Source organism: Cyrtonyx montezumae, unplaced genomic scaffold (assembly GCF_038088225.1).
Source record: "Cyrtonyx montezumae isolate F1298 unplaced genomic scaffold, pur_monq_1.0 scaffold_16, whole genome shotgun sequence".
Taxonomy (NCBI): Eukaryota; Metazoa; Chordata; class Aves; order Galliformes; family Odontophoridae; genus Cyrtonyx; species Cyrtonyx montezumae.
In genome coordinates this window covers 13389439-13410862 of record NW_027071892.1, presented here as the reverse complement: position 1 = coordinate 13410862, position 21424 = coordinate 13389439, and the positions used below count along the sequence as shown (strand labels likewise).

General features: G+C 49.8%; 1 protein-coding gene across 1 annotated transcript in view; it reads right to left on the bottom strand.

Annotated features, from left to right (window-relative positions):
- ADAP1 (ArfGAP with dual PH domains 1) overlaps positions 1–10927 on the bottom strand; it is a 32280-nt gene extending 21353 nt beyond the window's left edge. Inside the window, exons 1-4 of the mRNA XM_065732881.1 lie at positions 10773–10927; positions 5121–5251; positions 4017–4108; positions 562–644 (exon numbers count right to left, since the gene is read on the bottom strand). Of these exons, the coding sequence (XP_065588953.1) occupies positions 562–644; positions 4017–4108; positions 5121–5251; positions 10773–10857 (391 nt within the window). The 5' untranslated portion in view covers positions 10858–10927. The remainder of the gene's footprint in view (positions 1–561; positions 645–4016; positions 4109–5120; positions 5252–10772) is intronic.
- Positions 10928–21424: the final 10497 nt, after the last annotated feature.

Below are 21424 nucleotides of genomic sequence, written 5' to 3'. Positions count from 1 at the left end.
AATATGCAGAATAAATTAAAATCTATTTGCATACATCAAAAAAGTCTCCAGTTGATTTCAGGTACTTTTATGCTGGTTCTCATGCGGGTGCAGCTGCACAACAAGCCCAGCCCAACCCTGAACCTCCTCAAATTCTGCCCTTCTTTAATGAAAGCATCTCATCCCCTTCACTTAGCATTTACTGACCACTAACCCAGACAGTGCCATTAATCCCACTTCATCTTTTCAAAGCAAAGGTAACCTTGATAAGATAAATGCTCTTATCTCCATTTGAACTCACATGCACACCTCCTGCTATCAGGAACAAACCTGACTGGGGGTGAGAAGCCAACTGAAGTGAACAGAAAGACTCCCAGACCTGATTTCCTTCCATCAGCCATTGACATTCCCAGTATTCCCCAATCAAACACAGTGAACACCAGGATTAATCTTTCCTAAAGAAGAACATTTTCTCAGTGACATACGAGCAGTAATCAATGTAAAGCAAATACAAACACACACAAGAAAAAGAAATGGTAACAGGCATCAAAAACCCAATTTGCCCGAAGTTTCTTTTGCTACCTGCAGAATAAGGCTCCTGCTTCTCACTGTGAATGAATTCTTTCCTTTCATATTTGGCTCTGATCCACTGTTCCCGCAGCAGCCTGGAAAAAAAAAATAATACACAGAGAAGTAGACATGGTCCAAGATAAACTAAGGAAGAATCCATGATCATTAACTGCAATCAATTACAACTGGGATTTAAAAGCCTTCCAGAACTTAAACAGCACACACAGGATTCAGGAGCTCCTTCCATTCTCTGTTAGACAGCAAATCAATTGTTTCCCTGTGCATCTTACTTCACTGGAACAGCACCACAGAAGATGCCCAGATTTAGAACAGCCCATTTCCACCCACCCAGGCCACCTCTGCACAAAACTCCCTCACCTCACAAACAACTTGAACCAAGCTGCTCAGACTGCCCTCTTTAGCAAATGGGATCGAGGAATGGAAAAGAAAAAGAGCAAAACTACAAAGAAGAAAACAAAAAGATCTTTGTCCTAGAGGTGTTGGTAATAGAAACGTGGCACACGATGGCTGTGGGTGACACTTGTGACTCCAGAGACACAGAGCTTGGTGCAAAGTGTCACGGAGCTCCCAAAGCAGGATGCAGGAATTCAAGCCACACGTGGTCTCTTCAAAATGAAAGCACAAAAGGACATGGGATGGCCACATCCCAGGCCACAGCCATCCTCCTGGAAAGAACCAAGGTGGGAAAAGCCACGAAGCCTCGAGTCGAGTGGGAGCACAATGCCCTGCTGAGCACAGCCCATCTTCAGACCCTCACAGGGGGCTCAGGTGGGTTTTGTGTGCACGGAGATGTCTGGGCTGAGCAGAGTGCTCTGAATCCAACATCTACACCACAGTAGCCTGGAAACGTAGAAGTCTGATGAACCCAACAGCAGAATTCAATCGTCTGTTTCTATACTTCTGCCACTCATCGAGGAACCTACAGAAGTCCAATCACAAAATCAACACCAGTACTTAAATTCCTAACTGCTCCTTCAATTCTCCAGCCCGCTGCTGCAGACAGCTTGTTATCACCACAGCCAAGCTCAGACCTTTTCAACAAGACAATCAGGGATGTAATGATAAGGAAGAGAATTCACACCACCCTCAGCTCCGACCGACTTCAATGGATTCAGCATAGAGCTGTTCCAAGCCTCTAAAAGTCAGCCCTCCAATGTGAATGGTTAAATAAGGTTCACGTGCAGCAATGGGAAAACACTCTACCATGCAAATACTACAACAGAGACAGTCTGCTGGTCTCACTCCTTAGGGAACCCTGTTCTGCAGTGACTTATTTCCCAAGATGCTGTCAGTGACAGTGGTTCAGCCTCTCCACAGCTGTTGTGCAAGAGAGCACAGACTGATCAGCCACGAGGCAGCTGGTCTGAATGGGTGTCCTCAGAAGCTGCAAAAAGCCCTTGATAACCTCTCCAGCACTCGAGCCAGACCTCAGGTGGTCCCAATGGCAAGTCCCCAGTTAGGCAAGATCCCAACCATACCACACTCCCAACCCACACGACTTTCCAGCAGCTCTTCCTCTGTTCCTCATCATCACAAACACAGGATCTCTCAGCTACAACTTCCCCCTCAAAAAATCAGCGCACACAGAGAGCTGCCCACCATCAGGTCAGTTCGGTGTAAGGTCAGTAGCTGCAGCTTCTGCTCCAGTTGTTATTTATAGAAAGCAGAACCAGCAAAAGAAACTGAAACCCAAAGAGGACAGCAAGAAGACCAGCATCATCCTTGTGGCCAACAGAGAGTTTGAGGAGGTAACTGACCATACTCACTATAAAGGACTAGAGGCAATCCTGCCACAAAATGCTGTTATTGAGTCTGGACATAAACCCCAGCGTCACTGGCACTGCTCACATGAATCTAAACAGGCACAGGAATTCATCCTGGACAGTCCCCTCCACCTCCTCCAGCTACTCCTCCCTTTGAGGTATCATTTTTCTGTCATGAGTTCTTCAAAAGCCAAAGCCCTGACCTTGGAAAAAAGGGGGAAAAGCCACTTTCACTGAAGCTAGTTTTCCTTCAAAGTGAAGGAAAAAAAAATAACCAAACAACAGAGCCGCCATGCAGGGCTGGACGTGCATCATCTCCTCCCTGGGATGAACACCACACACAGGGGAGACTGCAAAGGTCCTGGCAGCTCCTCCTTGGGCTCTCTCCCACAGAGCACAGGTGCTCGAGCAGTAGGAGAGGTAAGAGGTTGAAGCATTTCTTCCTTGAGAACAATAATCCTGGCAGGATCAGCGCTCAGAGCACGTCACTCCACAGCACACACCGGTTTGGCTGATGCTCAAATCGTTCCTGCAGTTGGAGATGCTGTGGAAACTGCTGCCAGGAGCCATTTTAGATCAAAACTAAGATGTGCCAACAGTGCACAAAGGAATGCTTTTATTTTTATTTTTTTACTGCCAGGCCAGGCAGTGCTGCTCACACCTGGGCCTTCCCAGGCTGGGGCACAGATGCACCACTGAGATACTTCACAGAGACGACAGGTGTCCTGTCTCTTCCAAAAAAAAAGGCTTTCTGCATGCTGTAGGAACACAAATGCAGCATTAAGAACACCAAGAGGATGTGAAAGGTGCTTTGTCTCACCTGCAGGGTGATTTTGGACTTGGGGAACACAGCAGAGCCTTCCCACTCAAGGCTAACACCAACCAATGCTTCCAGCGTTTCCATTTTGTGCATGTCTTACAATGCCTGAATGCACCCCAGAGCCTGACACACAGACCAGGCATCGCCACAGCACAACGCTGAACAAAACCTTCCACTGGTGACACACAGCTCCAGCAGCATCATCAGGGGCTCTCAGTACTGCTCACCCACTTGCTGATACAAAAACACACATTGGTACGCTGCAGGATTGGGCCCCAGAAAACTATCTCATGGAACAAACAACATCCATCCATCCTCCCCCTGCTCAGGGCAGCATGTCCTGCCTGCTCAGCTGCCTGGCTCTGCAAAGCCTGCTCCAGCTTTCCAGGGAGGCTCAACTACGGGGTACTGCAGCTTCTCCCTTGTCCCCATAGAAGAGGTGTGCGACTCCAAGAGAAAAGAAAGGGGAAATAAAAAGAATCCACCATTCTGGCACTTAAAAGCAACCAGCCTCTCCTATATCAGAAAAGCAAGGTACGTTCTGATGCAGAAGAGCCATTTGAAAAGGCAGAAATCAATGGGCAGAAATTGGCATTTCTGTAGCCTTAGGAACTTAAGAGTCTGGGGAACAGACCAACTATTGACTTCCCTACATCATCTCAACAGGACTTATTAAATAAGACCCCACGCGTGGAATAAATCCTACCACATGTGCTCAGAAGAACAAAGATTTTCAGGGCTTTCTATAAACACAATCCCCTCTGCAGCTGAAAAAAACCATATCACGCTAAAACTAAAACATGACAGAGGCTGCAGCTGCACAAACAAGTAAAAGCTGTTTACCAGCAAAGCTCTTTACTTACTGACAGTCAAGAAATGTTGGCTTGTAATAAAATGGTGGCATTTTCGATTCGTATTTTGCTTTTGCTATGTTGTTCCCATTTGAGGCCATAAACTGTAAAAGAGGAGAGGGGAAAAAAAAGAGAAAGGATTAAGAGATGTTAATGCTTGGGTTTATTTCCCCTGTTCTCCTTTGCTTCCTCAGAGTACTAAACTAATTGGGATGGGGCCACATCTTCCCCTATTCATAAATTTTACTTAATTAAAGTCACTTTATAATCCAAGAAAAACATCCTCTTCCGGGCAGCCCGTGCTAAATACATTTTGTTCAGAGTACAACCAGAACAAGCAGGTAAGCTTTTATTTTTATTTCTAAGTATTTTCCCCCCCATTATTTTCATGTTTTTGAGGTTCTTAAGTTCATATATTCAGTCTGCTCAAAACAAAAGGCAAAATAATCGGGGAAGGAAAAGCCCAAGCAACACAAAGGCCTATTTTTCTCACAGAACACATGACCGTGAGCTATGGCTTTCTGAAAAACCTCTAATCTACAACACAAAACATAAAAATCAGTGTCTGGGAGTGTTCTAGGTGCCCTTAAAGACAGTCCAAGCACATAGGTTTCCCAGTTGGGGGTTTGCCTTAGCAATAACACCAGAATCTGTTTGGTTGTGTTGCATAAATAGAGGGATTTACGTTGCAAAGGTTCAGTTCTTTATGACATTGACTTTAAAAGCCTTCAGTGCTCAGTGGAAGAAAGCCAGGAACAGTCGGGCTGGGCAGGGGCAGCAGGTGACAGCGGAGTAACAGGAGAAACAGAGGATGGTCCATTTAGATTCAATAATTTCTGCACAAGCTACAATCATTTACAGGGGTGGGGGAAATACTCGCAACCACTTCATGAAACAGTTATTCCATTTTCCAATCAGATTTTCTAAGTACGACACCGCAGACTCCATCCCAGCACTCAGCAACTTAGAAATGTTCCCTGGGATCACGTTTCCTGTGCCTTCTTTTAGCCTGGACTCAGAACCACTGCTTTGCTGGTGAGGTGGTGGCACTTGGAGCAGTGATGTGAAATACAGCCACACAAGCTCATTGGCATTTCAAGCCTGAGATGCACATACCTCCACTTGAGCATCATCCCAGTCATCCAGACGGACCGATTTCACCTTGCTGACTTGTGGAATATTGCGATGGATTCCCGAACAGTTCAAACAGATGAAAATCCCGAGGCTGTGAGATGCCCAGTCTGGATCTGAAAGGAAAATGGAGAGATAGTACTTGGCTGGTCAAGCGAATTCAGCACAGGAAGGAGAGGTGAGCAAGAAAAGTAAGGGCAGAGGAGCTCTGGAGTCACTGGGTCCACGTTCCATCATTGTAAAGGCATCAGATAAATTCACAAGATACAAGTTAGTTTACACTAATTATCAGTATAATTAGTATAACTGTTAGCAGACCTGCAACCCCAGCAGTAACACCTATTCACAGAAACTCAATAATCAGAACGCGCACACAAGACCCCCCCCAAAAGTCAGTCCTCATTCCTATGAAGAATAAAACACCCAACCTCCACCAGCAGAGCTCACCCAGCGAGCACTGCGTGGAGCAGGAGCTGCCCCATTAAAACAAGCAGCTCAGGGAGACACTGCTGCTGCTTCCCTGCCCTGTCTGTTCTTATTTTGGGGGGCTGTTCTCATTTCTTGGTTGCACAGTGGGAGTGCAGCATAGGGGCTGCAGAAAGGGTCCCATCACTCGCTGCAGTGGCAGCTCTGTGCTTCCTCTGAGCAGAGCCATGAGCACACAGCCCTGAGCTGACGTCTCACACAAAGCACTTTAAACAGCCATCCCTCATCTCCACATTCCTCCTTCAGGAGCTGTGGCTGCCACGGGGCAGTGCCCAGCACACAGATGGACCCGAGGCAGGCAGGGTGCACCCAGCAGCTCCTGGCAGCAGGACAGAGGGGCTGTCAAAAGGGGCAGTGCAAAAGACATTAAAACACCCAGCTTATGGCAGATAACAACAGATCTCCAACCCCTGTCTAATCACAGGTGTCAACTCTTCAAACGACGGCGCTAGCACAGACTGAGATAACACTGTACCACACGTGATTAAATCCATATGTCTTTACACAGCTGGAAAAGGGAATTTTGGTGCAGATCTGCGGGCAGCATTTTAGATTAAAGGAACGAACTTTCACTGCTTCATGGCCAGATGTCTCAATGGCTGGAGCACGTTCTCCTCCCCGGGCACTACGGGATTTCAGTGACTTTAAGTCTGTTCTGACCCAGCAATGACAGTCATTGCTACACACTCTCCACTCTTCCAGATGATATCTTTATTCAGATTCAGACCGTATTCCATTATGGTGAGCCAAGAGGAGTAACGACCAACCAAGAGCGAGGGCAGATACACCCAGTGCACTCCTTTAAGTACAGGAGGCCTTTCACCTTTCAGCATCACTGCTGCAGGACGGCTGCTGCCTGCTCCAGAAGGCTTCCAGTGCACAGCACAGGAATCACATGCAAACAGAACAGAGCATCTTCATCAATAAAAATCCAATACAGCTTCATTTAAGATAAATAAATCAGCCGGTTTGTGAAATACCACAGTCAGGACAACGTCGTGTGAGCTCTGCTGCTATTTACTTTGGGGAAAGGGTTCAGAGGTTAGTAAGCAGGCCCTGGTCACGCGTGTTTAAAAATAACAATAAGAGACACTAAAACTGCAGCCAAGCTGCCTCCCACCAACGCTCCTCTCTAAGCGGGGAAACGTTTCAGTGAAGGCACTGAGCTTGCCAAGGCCTTGCATTCAGCTGTCAGGGCCCAACAGCCCCCAGCCCTCCACACACGTGGGCTGCCCACCTGGAGTGGGAGGACAGAGCTGCCCCAACTCAACATCCCTTGTTTGAAAAGGTCCTTTTCCCTGCAAAACGTGGCATCGAGCCGAGCAAGCTGCCACGGGTGTCCCCACACACCCTTCCCTCCACTCTGCTTATGCCGGGGTAGAAGAGCCGGAAAATTCCTGGGAAGAGAAAACTATTTCAGCTGGAGGACAATGGAGGTGAGGGAACAAGTTTCCACTTTTAGCTCGAGAACGAAGAGACAGAACAGCTTTCCAGTGGGAGGTGGTGGGGGCAAAGAGACAGCACGAGCTGCAGGGCACAGCCTGGCACTCCGCAGGGATGAGGTGTCAGTGTGGATGATGGGACCCCATGGCTCAGTCACCTGCCTTCAAACCGCCCTTTTTAGAGCACTGAGTGGATAGGGGATGAAGAGACCTGAGATTCAATCCTCCCAATGCCCTCTTCAATCCAGAGCAAATCAAGCGATCCCTGGCACTCAGCTGTTCTCCTCAAATCACCACCTTCACTTCAGGAAATCAAGGGAAGGGAAAAACTTCACCTGCTCTGGGATCACACAGTGATCTGTGTGCTGCACACAGATCAGGGCTGCAGGACAGTGTTTGCAACCCACCTCAGGCTGCACCAAAACACCAAACCCACTGCAATTTGCAGCACCAACCCACTCTGACATGAGATTCCCCTCCGTCACTCAACCTCTGCTCCTTCTCCACTCATCCTACGCAAGCTGCATGTAACAAAAGGCTGGTATTTCCCATTCCCGGATCCAGGTTCCAGCAATTTATCCCAAATGAGAAAGATGGAAATGATGTTTAAAAAAACAAAAAGCCACATAAACCACTGGAGGGTTTGAACTGCAGGACTGCTTCAGTGGGATTTCTGCTTGCATCTTCAGAGACGCACTGTCCTACAATGCAAAACGAACCCCACTCATCAGGAACACGACCCTAAGTCATGGAGGAATGGAACAAAGGGAGAAATACTCAAGGTCTTGTGCCCTGAGATAACTGTTCCATGATGCAGGGAAAGACTGCCTGAGACAAAGAATCTTTTAGGGGGTAAAAAAACCCCCAAAAACTGCCACATTAGTCTTGAAAAAAAAAGAAAAAGACCATTGAAGAACACCGAGAGCCATTCCACACCAGCAGGCTCAGCTGCAATGCACCCCAACAAGCACACTGCACGCCAGCCCCAGGAGCCCAACCTCCACACACACAGTGACAGCACAGCACTGACACCGTGGGGACTCCCACCACCACCCAGCCTCAGAACACAGCCAACACGATCCTATCCATTGTGGATGGAAGATGTTTCTGCAGCTTCAACATTCTTCTCACCAAAAACAGCCTTCCATGGCAAACTAAGACATGGATAATGAAAACCGAGCGAGGAGCCCTGCGACAAACAGGAGCTGTGCGTGTGAGAAGCAGACATTGGTGTTTTTTTTCTTCACTCTCATTTTCAGTTTTGACATTGGTATCCTTTCCACGTTCCCAGCTATCAAGGCCAGAGCACCAGAACCCTGCTGCCTCGGCCTGAGACGTGTCCTCAAAACCTCATCTGGGAGAACTCAACGGAAGCTCTGCTTTCACGCTGGAGGTTTTCCTGCCAGCCCTGGGGAAGGCACAGAGCGCAGACCCGACCTTCCTGAGCATCACATTCTGCACCATTTGACATCTGACAGCAAACAGCCTCACTTCTAGGATCTGGGTACCTCAGCAATGCTCAGCTGGGAATATCTAAGTGGCAAATTCTGGCCCAGACCCAAGCTATCAGTAGGTTTGGTGGAGCTCTCACCAAGGACCCAGCCAAGAGATGACCCACTGGGGGCAAAGCTCCTTACACAGCCCAAGAGAAAAGGCACCGCCTGCCTGGCACTCCCTGTCTGTTCTGGGGTTGATTTTTTGCACGGTCACAGCTCAGACACAGCAGTGCAAGCTCTTCTGCACCAGGAACACAGCTGTAGCTAAGTGAGCCCCCATCACACCTGGGGCAAGTTGTCAGCCCCAGAATGTGGCTGCTGTTCTGGCATCCAGGTGAGCCTCAGCAACAAAAGAAAATCTGGTTTTTGACAGCAGGGAGAACAAAAGCTTCCACTGATGGGTTGATTTCTGAAAGAAATGTTCCCAAGAATAAAAGAAAAAACCCAGCTAGTTTCCAAACACGTGAACAAGCTGACTGCCACAGGATTTTCACCTGCTACCCTTCCTACCACGGCTCCTACCAGACCCATCCCAGCCCGTCATCTGCATCCCTCCACTGAATGACACTCAGCATGGCTCCAGCACTAACAACCCCAAGGGATCAGGGCTCCTGACTGCCACACACGTCCGCTGCACCGCATCAGCAGCGTGACCATGTGGGAACACAGCACTGTGTGATTTCCCATCTTCTGTCCATTCTCACTTCACCTTCTCTGCTTCATCACTTTTCTGTCCCTACCTGCCTGCCTGGCACCAGCTCTCACCCTTATCTCTCCGCATATCCCATTTCTCACCGGAGAACGTACGCACACCGCAGTCTGGAGGCTCTCCAGACGCCTGGCCCACATTTCCAGGCTCAGAAAAGACGTGGCCTGCTGCCACTGCCCACGATGAGGAACAGGATTCGGCCTGAATACTTCTGCTGTCACTCACAGACACCAGTTATGCATCTTAACCCCTACGGAGCGACCCGTGCCCACTGCCACCCTGAGCAGATGAGCCAAAGTTGCCAAAGGCACCAAAGCAAAGTGATCACTACAGAAATTGGGGTTAAGAACAGAGATGCAGTCCCACGGAAGCAGTGCTGTGACAGCAGGATGGTGTTAACACAGCACATCTTGTCTTACAAAAGACACTGGCCCCAGTTCTCTCCGAGTTTCACCAAGACATCTCTGCACGCAAAAGCAAAGCAGCTTTGTTGATTTACAAACCCACTTAGAGACCTTAACGAGAACCATCTTCCCCCACGAAGAGCTGTTTCAGTGCCCTACAGCTCCACCTCTTATCCTGCTGATGCTGAGGCAGTCCCCATTTTGCACAAGGAAGTGTCACCCCACAGAACCCAACAGCGTGGGCTCACTGAGCCCCCTCCGGGAAGGGAGGACATAGGGATGCAGCTACTGCCATACCCACAAGGCAGCCAGGGCCGGGCTGCTGCAGCCCCACAGATGGGTGGGAGCAGCGCTGCACAGCAGTTCCCCATCGCAGAAAGTTCTTTGTCCTTTCCAGTTGGTACTGGGGACGCACCACTGCGTGAGCTGCAGCTTCACGAGATGTCGACTGGGGACACAAAGCCACCGGTAATGGTATGTGCTGCTGGGTGGCACCGACAGGTCTCGAAATCCCTAATAAATCAGTACCCAGGTGGTTAAAAAGCAAAGATGCAGCTGCTGCAGATATTGTTCCTTTTTTTTTGTTGTTGTTGTTGTTGTTTGGTTTTTAACCCACAGAGTGACCGAGGTTGAAAAGGACATCCCTTCTCCTCATCTCCTTTAGAGCCACGTAAGCCGAAGCTCAGGGACATTTCGGTGTTCCCATGCGGTAATTAGGGTGGGAAAGAAAAAGAAAAAGGAGGGATGGGGGAGGGGGTCAGCGACGTTCTCGGACTCCCCCAGGACAGTCCTGCCGCACCAGGCAGGCGGTGCCCAGCGAGAGCCGGGGCCGGGCTGCGGCTCCGGGAGGACGAGAGGAGCCGTCCCCGCCCGCAGCGCGGCTCGCAGCGGGGCAGCCCCGCACGGCGGAGGTCGGAGCGCAGCCACCTGTCCTCCCCGCCCGGACGGATGCGGTGACACCACGGGGCTGCGACGGCACCGCGGTCCGGCGGCGGAGGACCCCCAGCCCCCATCCCACCCGGTGCCGGGCGGGGGCTCGGGGTAGGGACGGGGGGGGGGTCCGGGGAGGAGCGGGTGCCGCCGCCCACGGCCGCGCTTACCCGGAGCGGCGCAGTCCGCGCACGCCGCGTTCCCCGGCCGCTGGAGCAGCTCCGCCAGCGCCTTCCTGCTCCTCTCCTTCGCCATGGGGGCTGCGGGCGTTTAGCGGCGCTTCATCGCGGGGCGCGGCGCGTTGGGCGGCGCCGGGGCTGCTCCATGCGGCTGCTCCATGCGGCCCCGCGCCCCGCAAGGTGAACGGCGGGAGGGGGAGCGCCGGGGCGGTTTCTGCCGCGGCCGCCTCCTCGCCCCGCAGCCTCTCTCCTTCTGTCTCTCTCTCTCCCTCCCTCCCGGTCGGGCACGGCGCCGGTTCCGCCTTCCGCCGAGCCCCTGGGGCCGGCAGATCCCTGTGCCGCTCGCCCGCGACCTCCAGCGGCCGCTCCGCCGGTGCCCCCCCCCCCCGGGACGCCCCGCATCGCCCTTGGGATGCTCTCGCCGGATAGGGCGCCTCTTTACCCGCACCTCATGTGGGCAAAGGCCGCGTGAGCAGCTCTTGTGGGAAACGCTGGGACCAGGAGGGGTTCGGATCTGCGTCTCTGAGGCTGCTGTCCTCAGCCCTGCAGGATCCCTCCTCTCACGGTGCTGCTCTGAGTGCATGGGGTCCGTACAGCTGTGCCTACAGAAACGCTATTTGTTTCCTGCGCTGTTCCCCATTTGAGATGGTCCCCCATCCACTCCTTTGAGTAGGGCACTGACACCCACACCTGGAGGCTCCGGGAAGGAGTCCAGCAGCACAGTGCCTCGATCCCAGCAGCCTACACGGATGCGAGCAGAGCCACAGGCTCCAGGGAACGCTTTGTGCAAAGAAAACCCACGCACACCCTTAAGTAGGGGCAAAGCCACGGCCGGGGAGCTTTACAACGCTCCCCTTGTCTGGGATGCTCTTCCCGAATGACCTTTGCGTTCGTGCCACCAGGCGGGCAGCTGTAACCGAGCCCATTTCTGACTGCTCCCCACTGACGTCAGGCTGCTCCTTGCTGACTCGGTGCAGCGCTGCCGAGGGCTGCTGCTCGTACACGTGTAGGCTGATGACATCTGCAGACTCGTTCCCATGCTAACCGAAGGCGTAATCCCAAAACAGAGCCCTTTTGTTGAGGTTTGCAGCCTCCAGCTGGCGTGCCCGCGGGCGGCCTCGCTCGCTCAGTGCCTAACACCAACCTGGAGCAGAGCACCGACGCCCACCGGGGACTTAAACCCGTGCCAGGGAGCCAAGCTGGCCCCAGCACAGCATCACAGCCCCAGCCCTCTCAAACCCTGCCTCGTTCCAGCTTGTGGGACTGCTCCTCGGTGTGAAGGCTTACAGGAGCAGAGCTCTAAACCCAAATCGCGAGGCGAGTTGATCAGCTAGCTGTGCCTCAGCCCCAACGCAGTCCCCTCCCTCCAGCTTTCCCAGCCCAGGCACTTGCTGAGTGCCTCACCCAACAGCCAGGATGCTGCAAGTCACTGGGAACAGAACAGCGGGGCTGGGGGGTAAAGTCTCTGTTTAGCTTTCCATTAAGTCTTATTGATTCTCTTAATTTTTTGTCCTCGTGGTTGCTAGGCAATCCCTCTCTGTGTGCTGGAAAGCAGGGCTGCAGACAGAAATTTATATCTTGCAATAAAATCAAATATAACAGAGCCCATCCTCAGCGCAGCGGAGGTGCCACACGGGGCCAGCCAGGATCAACCCACACCACTCAGTTCCCATCCCAGCCACCCCACAACGCTGCAAAGCCCACTCTGCACTTCCAACTGCGAAACAAACAGCACAAGTGGATGGACAGGGGGAGAACGGGGAAGCTGGAACAGGACCAAACCACCCCGACCCGGTGGTCATCCTCTGCTCAGTGGGAAATGGAAGGCTCAGCTGCAGCCCGAGCACAGGGGCAGCTCCGTAGGCTCCTGGTGTGAGGGGCTGCTGGGGGCTGAAGGCAGCTCAGCTCAGCTTTGCCCGCATCCAATCCCTCACCTGAGCTTCTCCCCCCACCCTTTCCCTGGGAAAGGGTCCCATCACTTTGCTCCTATTTCCTAGGAAGCCTCTGGCTGTGCTCTCCAGGGATCAGCTGTCGCTGTCCGTGTGCTGTCTTCATTCAGCTGGTGTCTGCCTCTGCTGCTGAGTGACTTTTTAAGCCCGATATGATTTTGTACACACGTGCATGGACACATATTTACGTGTACAATGCCCTTGTTTACAAACACCCACGCTTTCAGCTCAGTCTTTTCTACATCACAAGGTTGTTGTCTTAGAAACGGACGATATCAACACGATCTCCCAAGGTGCTACACACAGTGGCAGCCCCAAAATGCCAGAGAGTGAGGGCAAGGGAAAGGATGCTCAGAAATCTCTGAGCACCTCTTCATCTTCTGCATGGTGACACCCTGAAAATGTCCTAGCTGTTCCCAACACGTGTTCCCCATACCCTGCCATAGCTTTCACCCTGGGCCTGCTTTTATTTTTGCTATATTTCCACAGGTATTCAATTAATTTTGCAGCCCCCAGCCCCGAAACGGCCGAACCACTGTCACAACCACACACACAGGTGTTAAACTCAGCCCCTCCTGTGACCCAGGAGCACAGCACGGGAAAACATCAACAATTCCTGTGCGAACAGCAAACCCTACCAGAAGCATCAATAATTCATTCCACTGCAACTGCATTCAAGCAAAACTCTCTGGAGCAGCGGATACAGCAGCCTGGGTCCCTCCTGCTTCCTCAGCACTACAGCAGAGGCAGCTCTTGCAGCTCAGGGTTTGTGTGCACAAACCATAGCACTGACCACTCCCATGCTACAGTGGCTCATTTCAGTCGCAGTATGGTTTCCTGTTCAAAAGAAAAAGGAAAAGAAGACATCCCCCCCCAAAACTCTACAGTTGTCTGTATTAAAATGTGTATATATATTTTTTTTATTTTGGGGATGATTGAGTTAAATCAAGACTGGCAATGTCTGGGAGAGAGAGGAATGCCACGAAGCAGAGAGCTCGGGGCAGGGCAATTACAAACCTCTGAACTGAAAATCTGTCTCTGACTTCGAGCAAATTGCTGCAGGGTTTTCTCCTTCTGTAGGATGGGTGGAAAAAAAGCACACTGACCATGCTTTGTTGGGATCTGCTGCCAGAGCTGAAGATGACAACATAAAGGAAGATGGCCAAATAGCAGAGCTAATACCTACACCTGCAGAACAGCTCTGCACCTGCAGCAGTCCCCATCGAGGAGAAGGAGCCTTGCTGCAGTCATGCAACGCCAAGTTTCACCACATTTGCACAGTGGCCAACTCTGCTGCAAAGCTCAGTGCAAGCAGTGTGAAAAAGCAGCTTGTTCCTCCCATCTCTTACTAGCTGCGTGGGTAACATCGTGCACACCAGCCCAGTGAGATCCTCCTCATGGGTCTAAAAACAGGGAGAGTGAGAACAGGAAGGAGCTGCAGAGCAGTATTTCTCTGCTGATTTACCTAGATGCTATTTCTCAGCCTTCTGCACCTGCCACCCCTGCAAGTTTTGTTCCATGCCTACAACCCAGAGCTGCTCCCCTGCAACCACACTGCCACAGAAAGGAAAGTAACCTCTACCACTGCTCTCAGCCCATCCATCACATGCTCAGGTCCGTGCTGTTTCTTCTCTCAGCATGAGTGCTCTTCCTTCCTCCCAGGCCTGCTGCAGAAATGGCCTTGTCTGGGAATCGATATACCAGGGGGGCAAGTTCCTCACTGCGTGGCAGGGGCTGCTCTGTCACACTGCTGAGTGGTGGGGGGCCCAGACACGTCCTGGAGAGCAGCAGGAGGATGTTGGGTATTTGCATCTGTCTGCTGCACCAAGGAAAATCTCAAAACAAGAAAAAAAAACACTACTAAACTCCTTGAAGACATCACACATCTTGGGGTACCAGCTCCCCCAAGAACAGCCAGCACAATTACTCAGAGCTTGCCATCATCGATCCAACCTGAATCGGGGACGGGTTCAACACGCAAACCACAGGGCAGACGCTCATCATGGAAACTGCTTTTGCTCAGTTCCAATAACTTAATCTCTTCCTGGCTCAAATGCCTCATCCTTCCAGGAACAGCTCGGAGATACTCGAGTGAGAGACTGCACTGCGTGATGTCCCATTGCAGGGCACAGGATGAAGCAGACAGGGCAGCTGCAAGTCCAGCACACCACCTCTGGTCTGGAAAACTTCGCAGCAGAGCCAGGATCCTCAGAAAAAAGACCAGCCATTTCAAATAGGCACACAGGAGAATAAACTGGGTACAGATACAGCACCTGGGATGGGCTGCTGCTCTCAGCTGCCTGTCCACCTCAGCTGTTTGAGATGACATTATTTCCTTTAAGATCACTCAGCTGTGATTTTGAGTAAAGCATTAGGGGGAAACAAAGCTGTGTTTTTTTCTTTCTGTAGAAAAAGATCAGAAATGATGGCCTGGAGGAAGCTGCTGAACAGCTTGAGATGGTCATTAAGCCTCCCCCCAGTCAACTTTGTCCACAGGCAGTTCCTCAATGGGGAGCAGGCATCGAGAACCATGTCCCACCCTTCCTCTGGCTGCTGATGGGACTGTCTGGATGCCACTGCACACCTTGTAGCAGCTCCCACAGCATCAGGATACAGAGCATGCTGTTCACTTTGTTTATTTCAGTATGCTTTGCCAAAGAAAAATCAGCAAAGAATTAATTAACAGCAATTATTTCTAGCAACAACAGAGCAGCCCTGCTCCAGAAGCCATGAAAACAACATCATGAGACCCCTGTGGCTGAAGAGCCTTCATAAACAGGTGCAAAAATAAACAACTTTATGACAGGCTATAAAATGAGCTCAAGCCAGGCTGGGGAATGGCAGGGGAGAGACACAGAACAGCCATTTCAGGGCTGAGCTGAAGCAGCTGCCCAGGTGACTCCTAAAAGAGCTCTAATAACCAAACCAGCCCTGAGCAGTGGCACCAACCCAATTCAAAGAACCTGAGGACCAGCTTAGTGCTGCCACAGAGGGTTTACTGCATCTGCCACTCTGGTATTAGTGCTGCTAATGGGATTTAGTCTCAGCCAGTCCAACCTATCACAGCTGTGATCTAAAGTACTAGGCAGCACCAATTTCAGTGATAAATAGTAAGGGGGAGTTTGATCAAATGTTTGATAAAATAAGCCAAAATAAAGCCACCAATCCAGACATCTCTCTGCTCCAATGAGCCCTTCTAGGTGGGACCACTACACCTGCAGGACTCCTGGTGTGAGCACTGGAAGGGTGAAAGGAGATGTTCTGGACTTGCTCTCATTTCTCACCCATCTGGTCATTTTTAGCAGCCTTTGAGCTCAGCATTAGACTCTTTGACCAGAACACCCTGCATCACTACAGCTCTGTAGTATCTGACTGTGGTTATATCTTTGTCCTGCAGACACACTGACCATATCCCCATGCAAGGAAGCCAGATTCACCTCCTCCCAGAACTGCTTTCTGGGAATTAAATTATGGCTCTTCAACAGATTTATGAGACCAGGATCTCACCCCACAAACCAGCAGCTCCACCACCTCTGCCTGAGAAAGAATTTGAGGGTACAGCCTGTATGAGAGCAGATAATCCGTGCAAGGGCACTGATCCTAGTGAGGTGCCATCGATCCTGATCCTCTCAAGAAAGTCAGGATTGACAATAGGTTTGGCTGAGCACTTGCAAGGTCTGAAGCAGGCTGCAGCCCACAGCACCACATCAAATCCTCAGGGCAGTGCTGGCATCCCAGACTCTGCAGGGCTGCTGATCTCCTGCCTCGTCCCAAGGAGAGCAGCAGTGCCTCCTAAACCTGCTGAAACTCAGAACAGTTTGATAACTGAGAAATGCAAATTGAACAACCCAAAACTGGGCCTGACTGCTTTCCAGAGCACTTCCTCCATACAACTGCCTTCCCATATGCCCTCCTCCATTAGCAGCTTTGCAAGAGAGATTAAAACCAGGTGCAGTAACAATTTCCTGCTGAAACAGGGCTTGCTAGAATTGAGGACACCAGAAATCCTGCAGAAATCAGAGCTGTCAGCTCCTAGAAAGTTACTAAAATAGAAGAGCTCAGCTGCCCAAAGGGACTGGCTGCAGAAGCAGGCACCACAGCCTACTTTTGAAAAAAAAAAAAAGTTAGAAGCTTGAGTCATTCTGGATACTCTCCTTTACTTCACTACTCTGCTTTCTTTTTTTGAAGCTACTTTACATCACTGCTGCCGTCAGTTTGTCATAATTCATACGACCTGAATAGAAGAGCACCTGCAGCACAGGGTGGTGTGAGGCACTGCTCCTTATCAGCCAGGACTCAGCCACATGGACCACAGTGCCCCTCCCACATCAGGGGAACCTGCCTTACTCTGTGTGGAAGCTGGGAAAGACTGTTCATGCCAACAGGTACACATCCCACCAGGGCTGGAACAGCACAGGCTGGATTCAGCCCACCAGAGCTGTTTTACAGTTGAAGAGGTAACTGGCTTTTGCTGGGCTACGTGGTGAATGCCACACTTGGCTGCATGGAAGACACCCCAGACAAGCCCAGCAGGAATCAGCAAATATGAAATTGATACACCTGCTGATGCAAGCCCCAAGATCTCTTGGAATAAGAGGAATAAACAATCCAGTGGTGAAACAGTCTGTGCAATGCTAGGGAGAGGACACAAACACCAACGTCACCATCAGTCCCAGGAAATAAAACAATGCACCAAGGTTCATCAAGTCCTCTGTGCACACACTAACTTCTAGGTGACTTTCTATGAAGATCTTATTTCTAGCAGTGATCACTTTTGCATTTTAAGCCATATGGCACCAGACGGAAAGCATTTTGTCTTGAAATCTGCTAGCTAAAAAACTGCTGCATCCTGACGGAAATGCAGCATTACCAGCTATTCAGAGAGGCAGTCATTAAAAGAAAAAACGAACTGGGAAGAGATTAATCAGACATCCAATTTCCATTGAAACACTCACAAAAGGGAAAATAACCCTTGCAGGTACCTTCCCAAAGTCTTTTGCTTTCTTAATCTGAGTCAGAGCTTTGATTTTTATAGGAAAACGGATACCTCATCCCACATTCCCAAATTCAGCAGGCAGATCTACTTCAGACACAGTGTCCTTCAAGCAGAAGAGCAATCAGCACCCTTTGGGGTCACTGGATGCACTGCCAGGAAAGCTTGCCCTCCTGCATACTGGTAGAAGGATCTCATCCTGCCCAGGCATCACAGAGCATACTGCTCTTCAATGGAACCAGAATATCCAGGGCACTTCTCAGAGTGCACGAAGTGACAGGAGCCACAGACACTTCTTGTATGAGGAGCAGGTTCCTTTTCTCCTGGTCTACCTACAAAACCTCCTCATCCTTAACTGTGCCAGGGCAATAGCTACACCTGCTGCCTGTCCGTAGCTGCACTGAGCACACAACCCCTCTGCTACACCACTTCCAAGGGAGCACAATCCTTCCTTACCATAGGCACAAGCTCACTTAGCTCACATCCAAGACTTGGGACAGTGGCCCATGTCCAGCACAACCACAGGAGGTTCTCTTTGTATAGGCTCCTGTGCTTTCTTTAATCGTTTTTTTAAATCAAAGAACTCTTAGAGCCTTGGAATTGCTTATTAAACCCTTTCTTCCTTGTTCTTCAGCTCATTGCTATTGTTTGGAGATACACCTAGAGCTCAAAGTCTTCCAGGAAGACATCATGAGGGTTGGCATGCAGCAACGTTCTCCTTCTGTAAACAACTGCAGTGACCAAGGTTAAACTCTATGCTTGAATTGATTCTAAACTGAACAAAGAAATGGGGTATGTGTGTGCAAGGCTTTCCTATGTGCCAGCACACACAGCACTGCTGACCTGGAGCCCTCTGGGGACTGCTCAGGACAGGATCCCAAGCAGCAGAACACCTAGAGTTATTTTATAACAGGAGAAAAGAATATCTAGGAAAGACTATCAGCCCCCTTACTTACTGTTTCCTATTACTGTTAAACAGCTTATGCAGATCTTCATTCTAACACAGCAAACACTTCCTCCTGCTTCAGGCTGTGCCTTCCACACCTGTACCATTACATCTCAACAGGCACTTTGCACATCAATCCAAGCTGAACATCATTTTGCAACCGTTTGCATTTCTCCAAGTCCCAGGGACTGTCAGCAGGTGGTGCTTCATAGCAGCCTTTGGAAGGCAGCCCCAGTGCAAGCAGGCACACTCACCAGCTTCTCACCTGAAGATTAATGCATTTGTGCAGGACTCACCTTGCTCCTGGTGCCACACAGCAGAGCAGCTCATTAAATCTGTGCAGCTACATAAAGAGATCAGCATCCCTGACAAACCTGCCTCCCCCTGTACCACACATACCAAACCTCAGCTCAGCACTTCCAGAATAAACTTACCCAACCTGGAGGCAGCTGCTGGAGAGCTTCCCCCTCAGTACAGAACAGGGAAGATGAAACACAGACTTTTGGCTTTTGTTTGGCTTAATGCACTGCTGTTATTGTAAAGGAGCGCAAAACTGGATCCCACAAGCAAAGCTAAAATAAAAAAAGTTTTAGAGGAAGGTTTAATTAATGGTCTGCATGCTGGCAGGAATAAATTGATGACAATTCCAGGAACTTCCCCCACACGGCTCTGGTGTTGCACTGACTTGTCCCCAGAGCAAGTCAGAATCATTTGACCCCAGGCTCGGCACTGATTAATGCCCTATTTTTTCACCACTTCTCAGTTACATCAGATCTCAATCAAATAATTGATAGCCCTCACCAGCTTTGAGCTCACCTCACAATTCCACAGAACGCATTATCTCCTCCAGCTGACGCCTCGCAGCCAGCAAACAGATGCTCCTGTCAATTTCCTGACTTTTCATCTATCCACTCACAGTCCTCAGTCTTGTCCTGGCACGAAAGGAACAGGGCTGTGAAGCTGACTCACCACGCTGGAAGGCAGGATGGGATGTACTCACGGATCCCAAGGATGTTATCTCCTACAGGTTGGTGAGAGGCACGACATTCCCACCCCAATGGTCCCTGCTGGGATGGCAATTACCACTGCTGCAGTTACCATGAAGGACAAAGCACGCTCTGCCCATAGCTCACAGGGTCCTGCTGGCCACGTCACCGGGGTGCTACGGAGATCTGCAGGCAGATCACAGAGCACTGTTTTCTTTGGAGTGGTGCACAGTTCTTAGAAATTCCTTTTGCTCCACAATCCCTCCTGCAACAGGTCCGGAGCTGGGGCCTCCACCACGCTGAGAAGAGCTCCTACAGCTCCTCCTTCAGCCTGTGAGCTCAGACTGCACTCAAACACCAAGCACTCCAGCTCAGTGGGGTACATTCAATTACTCGAGACTTCTGAGCCATCACCCCTCCTATCTACAGTTGCCCGCAGGACAGTATCAACTGCCTAAAGAAAAACATATCTAAACCACGAAGCAACTGTTTGCTCAAATTCCTGTGCAGAGTAACACAGAAAAGAAGTAACAACCACTGAAACATGCTGGATCATTCCCCACTGCTGGTGGCTTTCTGAATCCCTTGTAGGTTTGGCACTTTATAATAATAACAGAGCAGGGAAGCATGAAATTTGATCTCTTTCATCTGAAGATGCTGGAGATTATTTTAATAATTTTTAGTCACCATCACTAAAAGAAAGCTTTTGTTCAGTGGTTTAATATCAAGTCTTTTAATATCTGTTTCAGCAAGAGCATCTCCACTTTCTTTTCTATAAATGTACTCGTCTCACCAGAAGATAGAATTTAAGCAGTGGAACAAAGCAGACTAAAAACACGCAGCAGCAAGCTCTACTCAAACTGCTCTAACTATCTGCATTCTGCTCAATCAGAGCACACCCGAGCAACAATTTAAATCTCAGCTCCACTCACCAACATGAAGGGCAGAAAGTATTATTTTACTCTTAATGTCTGGATGCACCAAGCAGAGGGCACTAAAATAAAGGAAGTGTAGGACAGCACCAGCTAAGTACGTGCACCCCTAAGAACATGTTTTTAAAAGAAAAGTCCAGAGGTGCTTATATATAAATTCACATTTACTTTCAAGATAAATAAATACCATTGGCATCTTCCCTCTGATTTCACCATAAGGACGTGAAAAACAACACGGCAGCACTAAGAGGAGAAATGAGGACAACTGGAATGAAAGACTTCTGGTTAAACGATAAGATAAAGGTCAATGGCTGGCACAGTAAATAAATCAGAATAACTACTGGTGATGCTGGAACCACAGCCTGGTAAGAGGGAGATCACCCCAAAGCAGGGCATTAACACCAACATTTAATAGAAAGAAATCTGGAAGTACCAAAACAGCTTTATTTCCACCTGAATTGCACCTGCTGTAAGTGTATTAGCATTGCCCACATAACAATAACCTATAATTCAAGATCTATACAATAGAAGTGGAAGATTGTTGTGCCTTTTGTTTGTTTTTAAAGCAAGAGCTTAGTGTCCTTGCAGACACGGAGAACACTTCAGGCAACAATTGTTTTCTCCCATGTGAAGTGGTCTGAAGTGATCTTTAAGAGCAGGCTAGAGAATTTAAAAGAAAGAAGCCAAGAAATACTTCAGGGAAGTAAAGAAAGGCAGCACTTTGGCTCACTTTATAAATATTTTAGGAAAGAATATTTTGGAAGGTTCCTCCACAAAACTCCTCTTGCAATACCCACAGACGTACGATATGCACAATGCAGGAGTTACACTTTCCAC